The sequence below is a fragment of the Dreissena polymorpha genome, chromosome 7, assembly GCF_020536995.1.
Source record: "Dreissena polymorpha isolate Duluth1 chromosome 7, UMN_Dpol_1.0, whole genome shotgun sequence".
NCBI lineage: Eukaryota > Metazoa > Mollusca > Bivalvia > Myida > Dreissenidae > Dreissena > Dreissena polymorpha.
The window spans coordinates 18,495,598-18,515,266 of NC_068361.1; the positions used below are offsets into that span (position 1 = coordinate 18,495,598).

The 19,669-nt window shown below is 34.4% G+C and overlaps 3 protein-coding genes across 7 annotated transcripts in view; 1 reads left to right on the top strand and 2 right to left on the bottom strand.

Annotated features, from left to right (window-relative positions):
• The window catches only part of LOC127837785 (uncharacterized), a 605,533-nt gene that overhangs the window by 19,416 nt on the left and 566,448 nt on the right, over nucleotides 1-19,669 (top strand). The gene's annotated exons all lie outside the window — the stretch shown is intronic.
• LOC127838108 (ensconsin-like) lies at nucleotides 163-6,646 on the bottom strand. The gene is made up of 7 exons (XM_052365675.1): nucleotides 6,461-6,646; nucleotides 5,796-5,887; nucleotides 5,033-5,262; nucleotides 3,000-3,305; nucleotides 2,192-2,272; nucleotides 1,032-1,124; nucleotides 163-303 (listed from the first exon to the last, which is right to left on the bottom strand). The coding sequence occupies exons 4-7, from the start codon at nucleotides 3,216-3,218 to the stop codon at nucleotides 163-165; spliced, it is 534 nt and encodes a 177-aa protein (XP_052221635.1). The 5' UTR covers nucleotides 3,219-3,305; nucleotides 5,033-5,262; nucleotides 5,796-5,887; nucleotides 6,461-6,646.
• LOC127837806 (solute carrier family 49 member 4 homolog) overlaps nucleotides 15,141-19,669 on the bottom strand; it is a 583,680-nt gene continuing 579,151 nt past the window's right edge. For 2 of the 3 annotated variants that reach the window (XM_052365205.1, XM_052365209.1), the window contains one exon: nucleotides 15,141-15,595. In XM_052365205.1, coding sequence (XP_052221165.1) covers nucleotides 15,428-15,595 — 168 coding nt within the window. In that variant the 3' untranslated portion in view covers nucleotides 15,141-15,427. Of the gene's footprint in view, nucleotides 15,596-15,949; nucleotides 16,041-16,306; nucleotides 16,496-19,669 lie in introns of those variants that run through there. The other variant, XM_052365208.1, reaches the window with a different exon arrangement.

Below are 19,669 nucleotides of genomic sequence, written 5' to 3' on the forward strand. Positions count from 1 at the left end.
CTAATATTGGTGGAATGGTCACTTGATGTGTGCCTTTCAGAATTGTCCAAAAAGTTATTCCTCAGTGTCATTAGAAAACAATTTTTGTTTGGTTTTAGAAACATATTGAAAATTTACTGAAAAAGATTTGACATGAATGCTTTTGAAATATAAATCCTTGCTTTATACCTCTGATAACGTGTCCTTGGAGAATGTCTTGTTAAGCTCTTGTTGATCTGGTAGAACCAAAATTACTGATAGCATGTCTTCTGGTGCTGTGTTATGTCTGGAATTGGCTATCTCCTCTACAGCATTTGTCTGCATCTGTAACAATAATATATTCATCTTATTACTAATAACACAAAAAAGAAATTTGTATAACATATCAAATTTTTATCAGGTCTCATTATTTTAAGGTCAGACACAAATTCCACGATGCAACCAAAATGTTCTCTGCCCACAATCGAAATATGTAAGTCGTTGACCCTGCACCATCCACATACAGAAACTTGAGTAGAGCTTGAAAAAACTTGGATCACCTTATGCTATTTATGCAAATATATAATGAACAAAAAAAAAACATCTTGCAAACATTTTTCATGTGTTTATTTAATATGAAGATGTAAGAAATCAGTACAAGTGCTGTTGTTAGTTATTTATAATTGTTATTCGCTTGATGATATTTTTTTAAAATGATTTCCGTCTTTGAATAGTTTAATGGCAAATTATTGTGGGAACCTCCTATATGATATTATGGTTCTTCCACGATTGAAGACTTTATGGTGACCTGTAGAAGATATTCATTGCTTGGCATTTAATGGAATTCAGACTATGGCAATCATACTTCATTTCCTACTTTATGTTAACGAAATCTTACATGATTAAAAAAGTAATTTATGATTATGAACAATATTGAGGCAAATGGTTTCTCTTTTGAAACTTTATTAAGTATTGGGAAACCACATTTGAAGCAAAAAATACCAGCAAATATAATCTAAGTTTAATGTGTGGGATCTTCTGTATATTATTGGCAAAGTCTATTAAATTTTTACCGTTTCCTGCTCCTCTTTACGTTGGTCTCGTAACCTTTGGCGTTCTGTTCGTGCAAGGTTGCGACGTACCCTAGCTGTCTGGCGTGCAGCTTCCTAAAATTTATAAAAATCAATCACTAACTGCATTCTCAACTCATTTTGCATTTTGAACAAAAATATTAACTTATAGGCCATTAAAAAAAAATGTTTGTTTCTCAAGCCTTTTTATTTTTAAATTGGTGCGGGCGGGTGATTTTTATTTTTAATTTTTATTTTTTCTGAAATGGAACCGTGAGTAACACATGCTACGTCTGGACCAAAATTGTAAAGTTTCCACAAGAGATCGTTTTGAAAGTGATTCCTTCATGAAGGTGGATACTTTTCCTGTTCTGTCTACCTAAAGATATGTCTAGTTTACATGGTTTCTATGTCCAGAATCTATTAGGAACCGTTTAAATTACACGATCCGCCATTTTTTCATTATCAAAGGGAAATAACTCAAAATTTAATTTAACGGATTTTCAAACAAAACAAAGTAAAATTTACGGATTTCAAAAGAAACAAAATAAAAAAACATTTCCGAGAAGTGTGAAAAAAAGTTTGACCCACAACGATTTCAGTGACGTGGGCGGGGCTTGAGAAACAAAAAATTTTATTAGAATGGCCATATGTGTCCATTAATGCTCCAAAAATATCAGCTGTTATGTGTCCATTCATTGAACAACAATATTGCTTGTTGTAAACAACAATAAATATCCACTGTTTCGAGTGTGTGAGATCAGAAATTGTAACACTTAATTCAGCTTGTTCTGTGATAGTTATACCATGTGATGTTTTGTGTCTGTATAAGATTAACATGAGGCTTGAACTGGAGTATGTCTTATGAAATATCTTTTAAATATCATTCTGTAAGTCTTGTGATTTTGCTATTTTGAGATAACAGCATATATACTAAAGGTAGCGATTAACTTGTTTATCTGTTTTTCTGTGATGTATATGCTAAATGCCAGTGCGAAGAAATGCCTCTTTCATCATTATATAGCATTGATAGGTACATTTTTGGAAATATTCAGACAGGAGTATAATTGTACAGATTTTAGAGCTTTTCACCAAAATTGGCATTTGCCTAATGGCAATTGGTATAAGTTGTGCAGTAAACTTCAAAGTTATGAAAGTCTTACCCTGTCCTGATCAGCTGCGAGGGATACTGCAAAGTCAAACTCCTGCTCCATGATGAGTCGATGCCTTGGATTGATGTCAATCTGAAAGACACAACAGTTCAACCTAACAATTTATGTAGTGCCAAAAAAACTTTATTTTGTGTCCCAAAAGCATGATATTGTGACAAAAGTTTAGAAAAGTTTAATTTGGTATTTACATTTTTTAAAAAAATCCGTTAATTCAAAATAATGTAAAGGCAGAATACAATTTCTTGATGTCAATCTGACCAATCAATAAAACGACTAATATTAAAAATGAATATGGAGAAGATTTTTAACTATACATTCAATTTTTTTAACAGATAAATTGAACTGTAAAAATATTACCAGTTTTATGAGTAAATAAAAACTTTATACATATAAAAATTTAGCTCATATAAATGACAAATTTATTCATTCAATGTCTGTATACTACCTAACGTGTATTTTGAGCTCCAGTAGGGCAAAATGCGCCCGAGTTTCTTAATAAAAGTTCTGAAAGTGACCAACTATCATCCTTGTATGATTTGTAGTAATTTTGATATTGCCCTTTACAGAAACTTCGCTAATAATGTTCATGCAGAAAATGTAGGTCAATGTGACATTATTCTGGTATGGTAAAATGTATTAACTGTCAAATCATCATATTGAGATAATAATCATTGAAAAGTACTGCATAGGTAAAACAGGAACCAAACACTTTCCTATCCCCCACTCTATTAGGCTTGGAAATGACATGGTATAAAGCATTTTTTCAGATCTAGGAAATCAGTGCTTTTGGAATACTTACAACTGGAGTGCCCGTTGGGATCCATGCAGCTGGTTGTGGAGTTGTTGTAGTCTGTGGGAGTGTAGAACTCTGTGGAGTTGATGTAGGGTGTGTTACTGGCTGAGGATGAGAAACTATCTGTTGTTGCACAGGTGTTGCATGTGAAGTTGTCATGGTTGGTTGTACTGTTGGTGCAGGTGTTGTCACAACTGGTTGTATAGCAGCTGGTGCAGGTCTCATCACAACTGGTCTTATAACAGCTGGTGTTGGAATGACATGGGACACTGGATGGGTTGTTGAATTTTAAGCTGGCAGAGCGACTAGTTGCTATAAGAGAGATGATATTTGTATTAGACTTGATCAAGCAATGAAAAAAATTCTAAGAGTAACAGCATTTTATTTTGAAGAATGTGGGTCTTAAATAGGTGTCTGACTGTTGTAAATTCAGTTTTATCTAGCATAGCAAAGCTGCACCACAGTAATTATGATTCTGTTTTGTAAAACATACTTTAAAATGAAATACAATCCTTCAAGTTGCAGACCCAGCTTCATTCATCCTGGGTAAATCATGGGATTGATGGCCTACGTCAACAAATACAGAACATTGATTTAATTTTATATGTATTCATTCTATTTCTAAAATCTTAATACAGTGTTGATAGTACATATAAAAATGGAGATTAGTCCATAGGTTGAGACTCCACTATTTACTGTTAAATGGTGTAAATTTTTATTTTTACTTTGTATCCTCCTTATTATGCAACCATAGAATCCCAAGTGACACTAAGGGTATTTATGAGTGAAAAAAGGGTACTTGGAAGTTCTGTGAAGCTATATGCCTTTATTAGTCATATATGTGAAATAAAAGCTTTAGTGTCATAGACCGCAAATATATTGTGCTCTAAAAAAAATGGGCTTTACATATTGTTGACCCATTCGAAATTTAATTCTGTCTGTAAATTCAACAAACATGTAAAAAGGAGATGGCGCATGATTGTTAATGAGACAACTATCCACTAATTCACAACCAATGAACAATTAAAAGTTCTAAACTTGAGTTTCTGTGACACAAACCCATGACAGTATTATAAAACCATGCCAAAATTAATATCATTTCTAAGCATATTTCTAAGCATATTATATATATATATATATATATATATACCTCATTATCTGTATTCTCTTGCGGGTGATCCTGAAAAATTAAGAAACAAATTAATATGATACTCAAGCATTTGTAACTTAACTAGATGTGGATTCCTTATTGCAAGATACATACATGTGTTGTTTGCTTCTGACTTAATGAACAAGATGAATTTCATAAGCGCAAACATGTCCAAGGGGCATGGATACCATTGCCAAACAGATGTAGATGTACATGAATGATAGACTTGTATAGAGGCAAAAAAAATTATCAAAAATTGAAAGGGATTTCAATAATGATAAACTCTCAAATGTATTAACATATGAAAACTTAAACAAAAAAGAAATGTGGTTACTTAAATAAGCGCACTAGCAAATAAATATGATTATTTCAACACGACTCCATAAAAAATCACATCTTTCTAACATGAACAGTTGCAGAAGATATTGTATCATCACAAGACAAATCGTTATATCATAAAGAAGGGATTTTCCAGAAAGTTCTCAGTTACATGACATAATTAAGCTGTGTTCGCTTTTTAGGCAATGCCTATTTTCATATTATGGTATATCTCTATTCTCAGTGTTTCATCTTAATAGTTATGTTACAGTAATGTTTGATATTTGATGTGCCCGATGAGACAGAAATAGAGAAATAAAAAAAAAGAATTAAAACAAATATTAAAACAAGACATGCTCTATGAGACTTTCATGAGTGAGATGTTTACATTTGTAATGAATGGAAAATAAAAATTAAAACAAATAAGTTATTTGAACATCAATAACCAAACAGCACAATGAAGGTTTTATTTTGAATGTGTGTTTTGGCTATAAAAACAGACTGGCAATGCCATTAATATATAATTCATGTATACAATTTTAGCTAAAATTTCATTTTAAACGTCATATACCTGTATCTTGATAACAACTGTTCCCTGGTACTTTAGTGTCTTAAAATATGTAGGGCTAAATGGGGCAGCTACAAGGTTACGACTCTGGGTGTTGGTGAACAGGCCGAAGTCTTTTCCAGTAAGTCTGGCATAAAGAGAACGGATGTTCTCTTTGAAGTCTGCTTCTGCTAGGTCTAATGAAAACGGATGTGCTTTTCCTTTGCCATCGTGGTAGTATGCAGGCGGAAAACCTTAAGAAAAACAAACTAAGAAATGAAACATAAATTTAAAAAATATGTTTATAACAATGAAAATGATTTTTCAATCTGCTGCAAATGTAGAATTTTGATAAGACAAGGCATATAACATCCTACATTTTATGGAAACTTTACATATAAAGCATATAAATGTAACACGATACCATTGAGTCCCACTTTTGCAAAACAAACTTATCTACAAAGAGTATCTGTCGTAATCCTATGACATAAGGGCACCTAAACTTGTGAAACCAAATGAAATCAGGCCAATTAGAGTTTCTTCAAAGCAGGTTAAGTTATTAATAAGCAATGTTATTGGAGGGTTGAACCATTCTGCCCCACTGAAATCTCTTGACACCAGTCCTGATTTATTTTGTTGGTTTACAATATATGCATTAGACCTCAAAATTTGTAAACCTTTTTCTTCTCATGGATAGGGTGTGGTCTCTCTGACGTTTGCTCCATATCTTTTCTTTTTCATATATGTGTAATTTTTTTTTTATTCATTTTAAAAACAAAATATTTACCATAGCCAATTGCTTGGTGTCTCTCTATAGCTGCATCTTGCTTGGAGAACTTTGGCAGCTCACAACCATCTGGCAAAAGGTAAAACTTCAACCTGTTAAAAAAAAAGAATTGGGTCAAATAGATAGCAGTTCCTCTACACATGCAAAACAAATTAAGAGGTCTGCCGAAGGCCTTCTACGAGGGAGAATTCAACTCTCCTTAAGCTCTTAATGACCCAAAACATATACAATGAGTATACTCATAAAACTCTTTCCACCTGAATAAAATGAGAATTGTATAACACAAACAGAGAGAAAACGGACGGACGGACAAGGGTAAAACTTGATGCCCCCGTCGCCTAAAGGCGGGGGCATAAAAATATCAAATAAAACTATACAAATAAATGACGACAGACATAGAGGTGCCAGTCGATAGTAATCCCCATATATAGGTTATGTTTCCCTGCGAGTACAAACTTGTAACTTTTCATAATATTTATTTAATAATAATAATTCATATATATAAGCGTTTTCAATTATGTCATTTTTATCAAAATGTTCATTGTCATAGTTTTTTTTTATAATAAAAAGTAGCGTAATTAGATTGGTTACTCCCTTACTAACTAAAATTATATAAATTTTTCAAAAAACTTTAGAACTAAGTTACTTCCAGGGAAATACTATACCTGACTACTTTTGGTTTGGGTCCAGGTTTCTGTTTTTGAAGTCTTGATCTTCTGGCAGGCCGGGTGAAGTTGCGTAATGTACCAACATCTGCAATGGCAGCAGTGAGAATATCATCAAATCTTGGTGCTGGTGGCTGGAAGTCATCATCGTGGTCGTGTTCTGAAAAACATTAAAAACAGTAAGCAACATTCTATATTTCCTATTTTAATACTTTTGAGGGTTTAATTTATTACAATCCTTAAAGACATAATATTTTGTGCATCAACACGCGATATATCAAACACAATACGTCCTAAGATTTAATACTGTGTTGTCACTAATCGTGAGGAAAAAACAAGATGGCTCCAATGCCAAATTAATATCTGTGTAAGGTGGCGATAAGTGTATCAATATCCGTAGCCACAAAAACCAGTTTTAAAGTCTTGACTACAATGTCGAACCTGTACCCTTTATGGATAAGTTTATTTTTGTCACATTTGGGGCTGTTTTATAGACTTTTTGTAGAGGCATTTGAATTGATGCTTGGTGCGGTTATTTTTTTTATATTTTGAAAGTTAAATTTGACAAGAAAATGTTGGGGGAACAAATGTAACAGAAGCTGCCTAAAGGAATCAAAAAACTTTGTGAAAATGGGAGCTGGAGAATCCAAGGAACTACAAATCAATTTGGTTTGGTCTTATGTCAAGGGAAACAATAAGCTTCTTAAAAATTTGATAAAATACTGAAAGCATTTTTCAGCAAAGAGGATGAAAATATCCCTTTTTCATAAATTGGAATGTCAACATTCAATTTCAATATTAAAAAGTTTATGTCCCTGAAAAAAACATTCCTGTAATTTCATGAAAATTGCTGAATTTTTCAATTAGAGTATAACTTTGCAACGGATGGATGGACATTTAAAGACTGTCGTATAAAAAAGGCACTTGTAATTCAAAGGACATGCAAATGACGTAACAACTACATGCATTGGAATTACCGAATAACAGTATAATGCTAGAAAAATTATAATTCCTGAAATAGCATACCAGAAGGCTTTTAGTTTATGTCAACGAAGCATTTTGAGAGTGCAGCACAGTTCTGTAAAAAAAATTCACCAGCTCCTGTTTTACCAGGTTACAAAGCTGGTGGCTTGCCTTATACTAGTGCTTATGCTAAACTATTCTTAGCCAAATTATCAAATTCAGATTTTGCCAGTATGAAATACTGTACTTTATCAATCATAATTACATGCATATCTGGATCAAAATGTACAAAAATGATCATTGTCAAATATAAAATAATAAATCCTATGCATAGATATATGTGCAATCAAGAGGTCCCTGACCTCAGTTCTATAGACTGTTAATGAAGGAGCCAAGTAATTTCAGGCCAAAGAAAAAAAATTGTGTGTTTCGGGTAACGCCTTGAAAAAAATTAGGTAGGGTAGGTAGGTAATTTTTTTTATTTTTAAATTTTTTTTTTACATAGACATAATGGAGCAGAGATGTTGACTTTAACAGTGCTTGTCCAAAAAAGCCAATAAAAAAGTTAGGTGGGGCTGGAAAAGCTAGGTAGGGTCGGGTTACCCTAAACACAGCTAATTTTTTTTTAGGCCTATTTGCAGATTTGTGTTAAGATTCAGTATTAGTTAAAAAAAAAAAAGGATTCAGTATCATTTCTAATATTTGAAAATCCTCTTTATTATCATGTTTTCTGTAAAATAGTAATTGATAAATGTTTTCTTCAGTGTCATTATTTTTGCAATATAAAATGAAATGGTTTTCATCATCACTGATTCAACAAGATTATTTTTTACATTTAGTACAGTATCTAAAGCTTTGCAGTATTTTTCTATATCTTTACTAATTATTGTCAAAAAAGACACATATATATGGCCAGTCTTAAAAATATCCTTGTTTGTCCTTCCCCTACTCACCAGGTTTTAGTTGAGTAGGTAGGTAGGTTTATTATTATATTTTTTTTAAAGTCTCAATTTTTAATTTTAATTAGAAAGAAAACTGTTTAAAACATGAACAAAATCAAAGAAATAAAATTTGTGTAAGAACTTTGCAATAAAATTTTATGAGTAGGGGGGCAATTTTGGTGGGTAGGTCGGAGGAGGGCAAACAAACTTAATTTTATTTTAGGCCTATACCAAAATTATTTTTCATGGAGGGGCAAATTTAAAGCAAAATGCATAAATCAACACAGGTATATTTTCTCTTGTATAAACTTAGTTGTTTTTAAAATAGGAATATTCACTGAAAACGTTGAGAGAATATGCAAGGCAGAAATTTTACATGAACATCTAACTATTCCCTCCCCCCCCCTTCCCCAGTTTTTTCTTTTATAGATAAAAGTGCAAAGTAACATCCATACAGGTCAAGGAAGTACAAAAATACATACAGCTTGTACAGCATAAAAGACATATTTTACAATATTGTGATATTTGTAAAATTTTGGACTTGCATGGACCTATCACAGTTCTAACATAAATTGCTATAAAAATCAAATAAAACATTGCTGTCAAAAGTTGAGATCATGGAGATAAAATACATTTGAGTTGTAGAAACCTTTAAATTGACTCAAGTAAGGATGCAATATTGTCGTTTCCAAAAAATGATTTAGTCCTAAATTCAAGTTTTGTTTGCTATCAAGTATTAACTTGATTTTAACATCAATTTATCAAAATGTGCAAAATTTCCTGAATTGGTCCCCCCCCCCCCTGGAATATTCTTATACCTTCCAATGTGTGATCATTTATATGAAATTAAGCTATTTCCCGGGTCTTAAACTTCTCAAAAATTTTCTCCTACCTTTACTCCTGACTTAAGTTTTATGGAACTATCATTGATCATGTTTATTCTTCACTAATTCATTTATAAATTGAGTCTGATACCATATGATGGTAGTCGAGGGTGTTAAAACACTGTCTTTGCATAAATGTTTTTATTTTTTTTAATACGAATATGAATTTTCTATTTAAATTTATTTTATTTCATTAAAGGGATTGTCAGAAACTTCAAAGTCATTAATATTTGAATAAGTTTCTTCAGCATTGTTGGCAACTATTAAAGGTCATGAAACTCACTGTATAAAAGCAATTTTGATCAAGATTCTATTTTCATTCAAAGGATTCCTTTAGGATTCCATTACAAAAAAAAACAACAACATGTGACTATGATTATCAAAAGCTCTCATGCAGGAAAATTACAAGCAGTGTTAACCCAGAACCATATTACAGCATCTTTTAGCTGTTTTTTTCACACAAGGACTTGTTGGATGACTTGTGGAGACCACTATTTTTTGAAATTCCCTGTTTTTCTCTTGGATGGAGTGTGGTCTCTATGTAACTGATCCCATATAATATCTTTCCACTTGCATACTAACATAATATATATCTGTTTAATCATTTTATCGAAGCGTTATGGCTTAAGTGATGTTATTGACTAAATTTTGACAAAACTAAAACACCCAAAAAATAAAATTGCTACTTACCAACTGACATCTTGAATTCAGGATAATTATGATCAAGCAATTGAGTGGTGGTTTATTTATAAGAAAAAGATGAAGCCATACTATGACTTAGCTTGTGGAATGTCATATGGCCTTCTTTTTAAGAAAACAACCCATGTGTAATCAAGGGGTACCCTTCAATTAACTAGACAATTACCAATACTGTTAAAACAACAACAAAATGTTGGTTGTTTTTAAAAAGGGAACTGAAATAACAAATACAGGATATGAAAGACAATTAACGAGCAATCACTGATCCTCATGACATTTTTAATACTGTATTATGGATTCGTTTGTTACCATTGCAATATTTACACACTCATAAAAAAATATAAATTGTTAACTGCTGCACTAAAACAACAATTAAATTCTTAATTAGGTTTATTTTGAATCTCATCAAACAATATAGGATAATATTTCGGAAGAACGAATGACATTTAACAAATGCATACATTAGTTCTTTTAATTAATATCTAAACTGGGAATATATACTGAATATATGTCTCTGTCTAAACTATTTATTTCTAAAGGGGAAAAATCAGAACACTTAAGTTAGATATGTTTCTAAATAATATGTTAACAGTACATTTTTTTCTTTTTTTACATTTAAAATTATTTTAAAAGACAATAGTGCACTCAGACTTAAAATATCACCTGGGTAATTTCTGATATGTGTACTTTTTGGGATTGTTTACTTATAAGTTCACTGCCAATACTGAGATACTGGAGACTGTTTTTTTTCCATTTAAATACTAAAATCAAAGCCAAAATTTACATGTATAGAATATAATTAAGTTGGATTCGGTGACACGATATAATCTTTAATTTCTACCTGGGACATATAATATAGTCCCAGTTTCTACATACAAGCTGGTATGACTACTCGTATACAAGACAAGTTATTACTACAGGTAAATGCGATATGACCCGGAAATATATAGACGGGCGGATCGTTTTTGATGTTTATTGCATAGTTACTGACTGTCAGCAAAATTTGATGATGAAAGGGTGTTTTGAATGTTATTCCAGACTAAAACAAATTTTAGCTGACTTAAGATTCTAATCCAAATTTATAAAATCTGTATTTTTTGCTCGTACCACATGGCAATCTTTTTCTTCCGACCTCGGGCATGAATTTATTAACAAACCTGACAACCAATCAAAACGCTTGTTTCATATGCTTATTTTCGGACGCGAGTTTTGACTTAACGATAATTAATAATTCAACTTAAGTAAAAAATTTATTACTTAAGTAATAATTAAATACAATTAACGATGCGAAAGCACTTAAATTAATTTTAAGCAGCGTTAAATGCAATTTAAGTAACTTAACGGTAATAAAAATCAATTTTTGTTGTTCGGGCGCACTTAACGAGTTAAACTAAGTTTTTCTCTGCTTAATTCATTTTTCTCACATAAATAGAAAATAACTCTTCTTAACGACTTAATGCATTTAGTAGCGTTAATTCGAATTAAGTTACTTAAATTGAGTTTAAGTAGTGAAAAACTAAGTTTAAGTTACTTAAACTTAGTTTTTCTCTTTTTTGTGGTTCAGGCGTGCCATACATCTATTCTTTAAGTAAAATGTACATGAACACATTTCACTTGATAAACTGCGTGATTTTGTATCTGGGTATAGATCAGTACATAGAGAATAATAGGTTACTGCAATGTAGTTGTGTAATCTATTAGGTATTAAGGCGAAGAAAAAAAGTGAAAGGCGAGGCTTGCCGATTGGTTGTTATATACGTGCCGTGCCTTTTTTATGTTTAATATAAATTCAAGTAAGGATTTTTAAAGAAATCATGAAATATAATCAAGCTGAATTTAAAAACAACAACAATAATATGAATATCTTTATGACGTTTGATTTGTTTGCCAAGACATCATGAGCACTTTCGGTTATTTTTTTTAAATGTGTGTGTTGCATTTTGTGTGTTGCATTTTGTGTCTACAATATATAACAAATTGGTATCAAATTGTTTGTGTTTTTAAGTAGTAATATGACCTGCGTCGAAGCATTGACTCATATACCAACTTCCGGTATACGAAATAAAAAAGCTTATCAAGTATGAAAAAATGAGAATAACAGGTTAAGAGGCAAAGAATAAATAAATGGCGAGGCTTGCCGAGCCGGTTTTTATTCGTGTCGAGCCTGATATTTTTTCATAACGATAAGTAACCTATTTTTTGTTTATCATAACTTTACGCCGCCATTTTGGACGAATTAGTAAAAAAAACTCTGCACCTCTGGCGGGAAATATTTGTAAAAAGTTTGAGCAGTTTTGATGATTTGTGTATTGAATGTACTACATCTTTGTATCAATTCGTTTGTCTTGTTGAATCTATTTCATTTCTGCCGAAATTGAATACTTTACATTTGATTTCGAGTGATATGTAGTAACTCTATATATTGACTGCGCCTCGTTATCTCTTTATCATACCACTATATATTATTTATCACACCTGCGTTGATATCGGCTTGATACAAAGGTGCCTGTTTTATTAAAACACAATATCAGAAAGTGTTCAGTCGGTGAATGTTTATAGGTTAGCCTAAAACGCTTCCAAATCAGGCATTGGTACCACTCCAAGCGCCTTAGAAAAATATAATGATATGAGCCGCGCTCTGTGAAAAGGGGGTTTAACGCATTTGCGTTAAGTGACACTTTCCGCCTTACCTTGGTTTTTCCTAAGAAAATACTTTCTTTACACAAACAATATCATAAGGGCGGAAAGTGTCGTCACTGATTAGCCTGTGCCGACTGCACAGGCTAATCTGGGACGATACTTTACACACATGAATTCAACGCTCTTTTTACAGAGCACGGCTCATTTGTTCTGTTGCGTCTATTCTGACAAGCATTGTTTGTTATGATTTTAGAAGCATTAATGTTTTTGGTTTATTTTATTATCTCAGTTATTCTTTTGTTTAAAATGATGTGCATTTAGAGTTGCTGTGTGTATAAAAATAGTATATGCGATTGTTTTGTGTTAATTGTCGTTTAAATACTATGTTATGAGTTTGTGTTTCTTTTTTTCTAATTTGCTACTGGAATGTTCTATTTGCTTATATATGGTCTAAATAATATGTGTTTGTATTCGTTCATTGAACTAATAATTCTTTTCTGCCTGATCGTATTATTTTATGTATCCTTATACTCGCAAGCTTTAGTTCGGCCTGTGTATCTACCCCAAGTTATATTTTGGACTGTGTTTCAAATAAAGTAATTGCATGTATTATGATTACCAAGCATTGACTTTTAACTTTATATTTTTCTGGTCCGGATTTACGAATGTCGGTGTTGCTACGAAGCGTATACCGGCACATCACATATACATTAAACTGATTGACAGACGTCAAAACTCACTCACAGTTCTGCCCATCATGCAGGCAAGCGATTTAAACAAATGGCTTAAAAAGGTATTGGTAAATGTAATAGGGCGCCATATACACAAAGGGGACTCTTACCATTTCGGGGATATATAATAACTCATCAACTCAACTTAGATTTGACGTAACCAAGATGACACACTTGTCTCTGCTTATATCGTTGGATAATAATAACTCAACTACATGGACTCATGAGCGTTGTAAGATCAGAGAACGATTTATTATATCGTACGGAGGTTCCAGAGATAATATATTATCGAAACTATCGTAAAATCGTGTCTTTGTCATATAAATAAATCGAAATCGTCAACGTACTGTCATGTACAGAATCATAATCAAGCTCATAATTAACTTTGCACGACCTTTTGTAGTGCCAAGATTGTGTATCCTCGTGCATTTACAAATTTAAGAGACTTGCTTACAGACTTAAAAAATACAATTTTAGATATTTTATCACAAGTTCCACAATTTAAAAAACTATTAATAAGACAACGACGTAACACAAATATCGAAGACTCATCCTGTTATTGTGTTGGATGAAACATTTAAAATCGGCGGCCGTCCTAGCAAAGCTTTACATGAATAAATATAGGATCTGGCACAAGTTGTCATATCATACCATATTTAATTAAACGAGTTCAGGAATTTTGTTAGTAAGCGAGCCTTTGTCGAGCTTACTAACGAATTTCCTGGACGAGTTTAGTTAAAATATCGTATGATATGACAACGAGTGTCAGATCTTTTGTATCACATTACGGAATCCGGATAGGGCCAAGTTGTGTGTCGAGGTCGACACACGACATTCTCGCGACATTCTCTCGACGCTCAATACGACGCGCGACAATCATATGACAATCAATATTTGAGTGTCGCATATCGCGCTGGGTTTTAGAGACAAAAATCTAAGAAAATCTTGACTGTCGACTGATTTGTCGCGCGTCGTATTGAGCGTCGAGAGAATGTCGCGAGAATGTCGTGTGTCGACGTTCGAGCGCGACACTCGACATTCTCGCGACATTCTCTCGACGCACGACATATCAGTCGACAGTCAATATGATATATCGCGAGAATGTCGGAGAATGTCAACATAAAATCACTAGGTCGACACACGACATTCTCTCGACGCTCAATACGACGCGCGACAAATTAGTCGACAGTCAAGATTGACTGTCGACTGATTTGTCATGCGTCGAGAGAGCGTCATGTGTCGTGTGTCGACCGGTGTGGGAGTAATTTTTTAATCTGCAAGCAAGGTGTTATAGTAACTTTTTCAGCAAAAGTAAAAAAAGCGGCATCTAGTAGCAGCAATAACAGCAGCATCAGCAACAGCAGCGATAACAGCATTAGCAGCAGCGGCAGTAGCAGCAGCAGCAGTAGCAGTAGCAGCATCAATAGCAGCAGTAGTAGCAGTAGCAGCAGTAGCAGCAGTAGCAGGAGTAGCAGTAGTAGCAGAAGTAGCAACAGTAGTAGTAGTAGTAGTAGCAGTACTATTAGTAACAGTAGTAGTAGTAGTAGTAGTAGTAGAAGTAGTTGTACTACTACTACAATTACTACTACTACTTCTACTACTACTACTGCTACTGCTATTACTGCTGCTACTGCTGTTGCTGCTACTACTGCTACTGCTGCTGCTGCTACTGCTTCTGCTGCTACTGCTGCTGCTGCTACTCCTGCTGCCGATACTGCTGCTTCTGCTACTGCTGCTGCTGCTGCTACTGCTTCTACTGCAGCTACTACTAATATTACAACAACTACAACTACTGCTACTGTTGGTATTATTTATGCATTCACAGCCTTTAAGACGTTTTTATTGACAATGATAACATAAGTAATATACGAGCCTCGCTCTGGGAAAACAGTATTAAATGCATGTGCGTTAAGTGTCGTCCATTTGTTCTCTTGCAGTCAACGCAGGATTATCAGGGACGGCAATTTCAACTTTTAACTTTTACTGTATTTTCGTTTTAACGTCTGACAGTGTTCCATCTGTAGGTTTACTATGATGAAGGCCTAACACTGCCTGCTATATAGGTCACCTATGATTAAGGAAAACCACTGACTCATATGTAACGATAGGTCACCTATATTGAAGGCCATGGCGACGCCAAAGTCGTTGGAGAAAGACGCGATGGACGTGGCAGTCGTCCGCTGATCCGGCGGAAACCAGACCGCTGACAGCTTTGCGGGAGCGGCATACGGAACTGACCCGCCGAACCTGATCAGAAGCGCGCCACAATTCGACAGCCTGCAACAAATCCACAAACGTTACTAAACAGGTTAAGCAGGCCATATATTTCTTCCTCACTGGATGTGTTATAGGTTAACCTTATTTACTTTCTGTGCGATTGCTTTGTAATCCAACGGCTTCTTGAAACGCTATCGAGTCATTTTCCTGTGTAGGCTCAGAACTCGGGATCTTTTTGAGCTTGTAAAAAACGCCTCCACGGTGAGGATCGCACCCATGACCTGCCGGTCAGTAGGCGGACTCCATATTCACTACGCCACGGCGATTAACGGATGTTTCATAGACTCATAGAAACATACCGTGATACGGAGCTCACTCCGTCCGTATGGACATGTTGGCGCCTGGCTGGCTTACCACGTCATGGTGGCGGGGTCCATGGTTATACACCGGATACGGCAGCCAAGCGCTAACAGGAAGCCGCAGATGATCAGGGAGATGCGTAGGCCTGAAATAACCCGGATTAACATGTATGTGAGCAGCGTTCAATGAAAACTGAGCGTACTGATTTGCGTAAAGTGTCATCCCTGATCAGCGTGTGTTGTTCTCACAGGCTAATCAGGGACGACTCTTTCCGCATTGACTGGATTTTTGTTTAGAAGAGACCTCCTGTAAAAGAAGAATTTCGTTAAGCGAAAAGTGAGCGATATGCACAGGCTAATCTGTGATGACACTTTACGCATTTAAATCCAATGAGGTAGCCTGCGGTCGTACCTTTCACATCCATGAATTAGCACATGGGTATCACGGTGACTGTGGAGGCGATGTTGCCGTAGTTGGCCAGCATGCCGATCTTGCTGTCCTGCCAATTGAACGTCACTTCCGCCGACTCCGTAATCGGACCCCACGTGTTTCAGGTGAACGCCTGTAGAAAAGCAAGGCAGGGATAGGGTATTCTTATGTGTTTGATCTGTGGGACTATGCAACAATATTTCAGTCATAAAACTGAAGTTAGTCATTTGGTACTAATCTAGCTTTATAACTACAATAAACATTTAAACACGTGTTACAGGCGGCCGACTGTGGAAAAGCATGACAGGTGTAGTGTTTTGGTATGATTTTGAAAAACAAGGCAAGGATAGGGTTTTATGGATCGTGTTGTGTTTTGGGGTTTCGCCCTATTAATTAGTATGCCTGTAATATTCAGTCATAATTATTTAACTTCTAGGCACAATATTATGACAAACAAGAAATATCACTTCAAAAGATATACGGCGTTTATTGTGGTTGGATTTGGTGAAAAGAAAAGAGTTTAATGAATGAGATCAAAGATAGCGAATGTCTTTTTCTGAGCAGTTCTTAGCTGCATCACACGCAGTACGGTATGTTACGCAGAGTTTTCGCGGCTTATTTTACATTATTACATATTGCTGGTCATAAATCTGTAGATACAAAACAGTAAACCCAAAGAAAAATGGAAGTGAAATTAAAACATATGAGTCAACCGGCCACACGCGAAATATCCGTACATTTTTTAAATACATTGTATTTATACGCGCGTTCTTCGAACACACCTGTTTTAGTGGTTTATCGGGCATTGCAATTTGATTCGATTTTTAACAGTATCGAGAATCATCGCGCTCATGCTTAATAAATTAGTCAATATGGTGGAATAATTCCTGTTAAATTAATCCAAAAAATATTTATCATTGTATTGTTGAAAACACATTAAGAATCTATTATTGACATACCATAATTATATCGCTGAATATCTCCATTTAACATATTTCTGGTCTAAAGAAAATTCGAGTTCACCTAGTTCACGCGATAGCGTCTATATTACAATTGTTTTACTGGCCGCGAACTGACCCTGACACCGTGCGGGTTGGAATGCAATGCTTTTAAGTGAGGCCACACTTCCACTGTTGGAACGACGGCTTGTTTAAAACTTTATACTTTTACATGTTAAATGTTCAATTTGGAAAACAATTTAAAATGGTTTGGCCAAACGAATATCAGGGTAGGGTAAAACGATACATTTATTAACTTAAATATACTAGAACACAGACAGGAATATGGAAGTAATTACTAAATATGAGAACATAGCCTTTAAGTACAAACGCTTTAGCGCTGGCAATCCTCTGAAAATAGAAGGTGCACGCACAAACTGTATTGATGTCGAGTGTTGAGTGTAAAACTTTCTATCTATCAAGCCTTTTCATTAGAGATAAAATTGTTTCATGCTGAACACGCAGTTAAAGTAACAATGACGCTCAAAAATATCGAATATTTCGTTAAATAAAATTAACCCATACAAAATCAATGTTCCTTTTAGCAAAATGCAAAATTTCAACGTTAGATGTTGTCTGGTAGAATTGATTTAACGAGATACAAAATGCTCGTTTTTATTTTTTTGTGGCCACAAATAATTCCTTTTATATCTCCCGTGAAATATCCGAACATTTACGGGCGAACATTAGATTGGATACGGTAAGCGTCGGAAGCATGACGTAGCTCTCATGAATAATCCTTCTGTGAAATCAAAATGAATTCTGGGTAACTGGAACTTAGCGAATGCGAAAATGGCTTGTATAAATTATGCAAATGAACGCAACCCGAATGAATCCGATCCTGACTTGAAAGCGAAAGTAGATTACATCGTGGAACGATATTTAGATATTTAGATGCTTAAAACTTGCCGAATGCTTGTAATATAACGTTTTTACATCAATGTTACTTGTTTTTATGGTCTTCCTATTGTAATTAACCATCGTATGGTACTACTTGTTGTCGAATGTTTTTATATAACATAATACAGTAGCCGTATGTATTGGTGAGCGTGATAGTGACTTTAAACAGTGTTACAAAGACGCGGTCATGTTTCCAATGTTCTGGTGGTATGCCCAAATCAGCCAATGGAATAAATGCAGTGTATTTATACGTGTCTAGCCGCGGGAAATTTTATTTTAATTTTATTGGAAACGCACAAAGGTCAGGTAAGGTCAAAAGTGACGTTAAACAGCTACGCCGAAAAATGATCACTAAAAATGTTAACAACACATAATGCATATGTTCTTATTAGAACCTTAGATTAATGTATGGGGAATAACTCATTGAGAGTTCCACGTGTTCCCGGCGAAATCCTGTGGAAAAGTCGGTCATATATATGGTTTTGTTATGTATTTGATAATCGCTCTGTGCAAGCCAGTCTTACTCTCCGCCTTAACTGAGTTTTCAGTAAGAAGATACTAAAACAAAAAAATCCCGTACAGCGGCCCGTGTCGCAACTGATTAGCAAGTATGGACTGCGCAGGCTTATCTGGGAAAACACTTTACCCACATGCATTAAGCCCTGTTTTCTCAGAGCAGAGCTCATTGGGATTGTTGCGGTATTCATTCATATTTCAGTCATATTACTTCTATTAGCCATGTTCTGGTAAGATAGGTTTGTAAATACAATTATCATTTGTAATGTACCGAAATGCGTCGTAAACAATACATTGTGCAAATAGTGTTTAGAATGTGGATGGTGTGTTATGGTCAAGGCAATACTCTCTAATTCGGCGTGAATATGTTAAAATGAATTTACTAAACGTTTGATTGCTTTCTTATAAATACTCACGTTTGCAATGAAATTTGATATATTACAATAAAAAAATTGGTAAATTGAAAAAATACTAAAATGAAATTTAAAAATATACGGATATTTTCGTTTGATTCGTTATAGACACAATTTCTTTCAATTCTTCAAGTGCTTGTTTTGGCTGGCAAACGATTCATATTGAATCTTTGAGGAAGTTAATAATATGAGCCGCGTCTTGGGAAAACTGACCTTTAATAATTCATGTGCGTATAGTTTTGTCCGAGTTAGGCTGTGCAGTACGCACATGCTCATCAGGGACGACACTTTTGACTTGATTGACATTTCGTTTAAACGAGATTTCTTTAAAATAAATAAACGACGGAAAATGTCGTCCCTGATTTGCCTGTGCGGACTTCACAGGCTTATTTGGGATGATAATTTACGCAAAAGCATAAATCCGAGTTTTCCCGAAATGGACCTCAGGGTACATTTTGAATTAGATTACACTCAATATCATACTTTCTTTTTATTAAACAGCGCAATTTTACCTGTAT

Excerpts from the sequence above, each read along its gene's own strand:
- LOC127838108 (XM_052365675.1), bottom strand. The coding sequence starts at position 3,218 with ATGAGACCTGCACCAGCTGCTATACAACCAGTTGTGACAACACCTGCA. Across the intron at positions 1,125-2,191 it reads TCGCAGCTGATCAGGACAGG|GAAGCTGCACGCCAGACAGC; the intron begins GTAAGACTTTCA and ends TATAAATTTTAG. Across the intron at positions 304-1,031 it reads GTAAAGAGGAGCAGGAAACG|ATGCAGACAAATGCTGTAGA; the intron begins GTAAAAATTTAA and ends TTATTGTTACAG.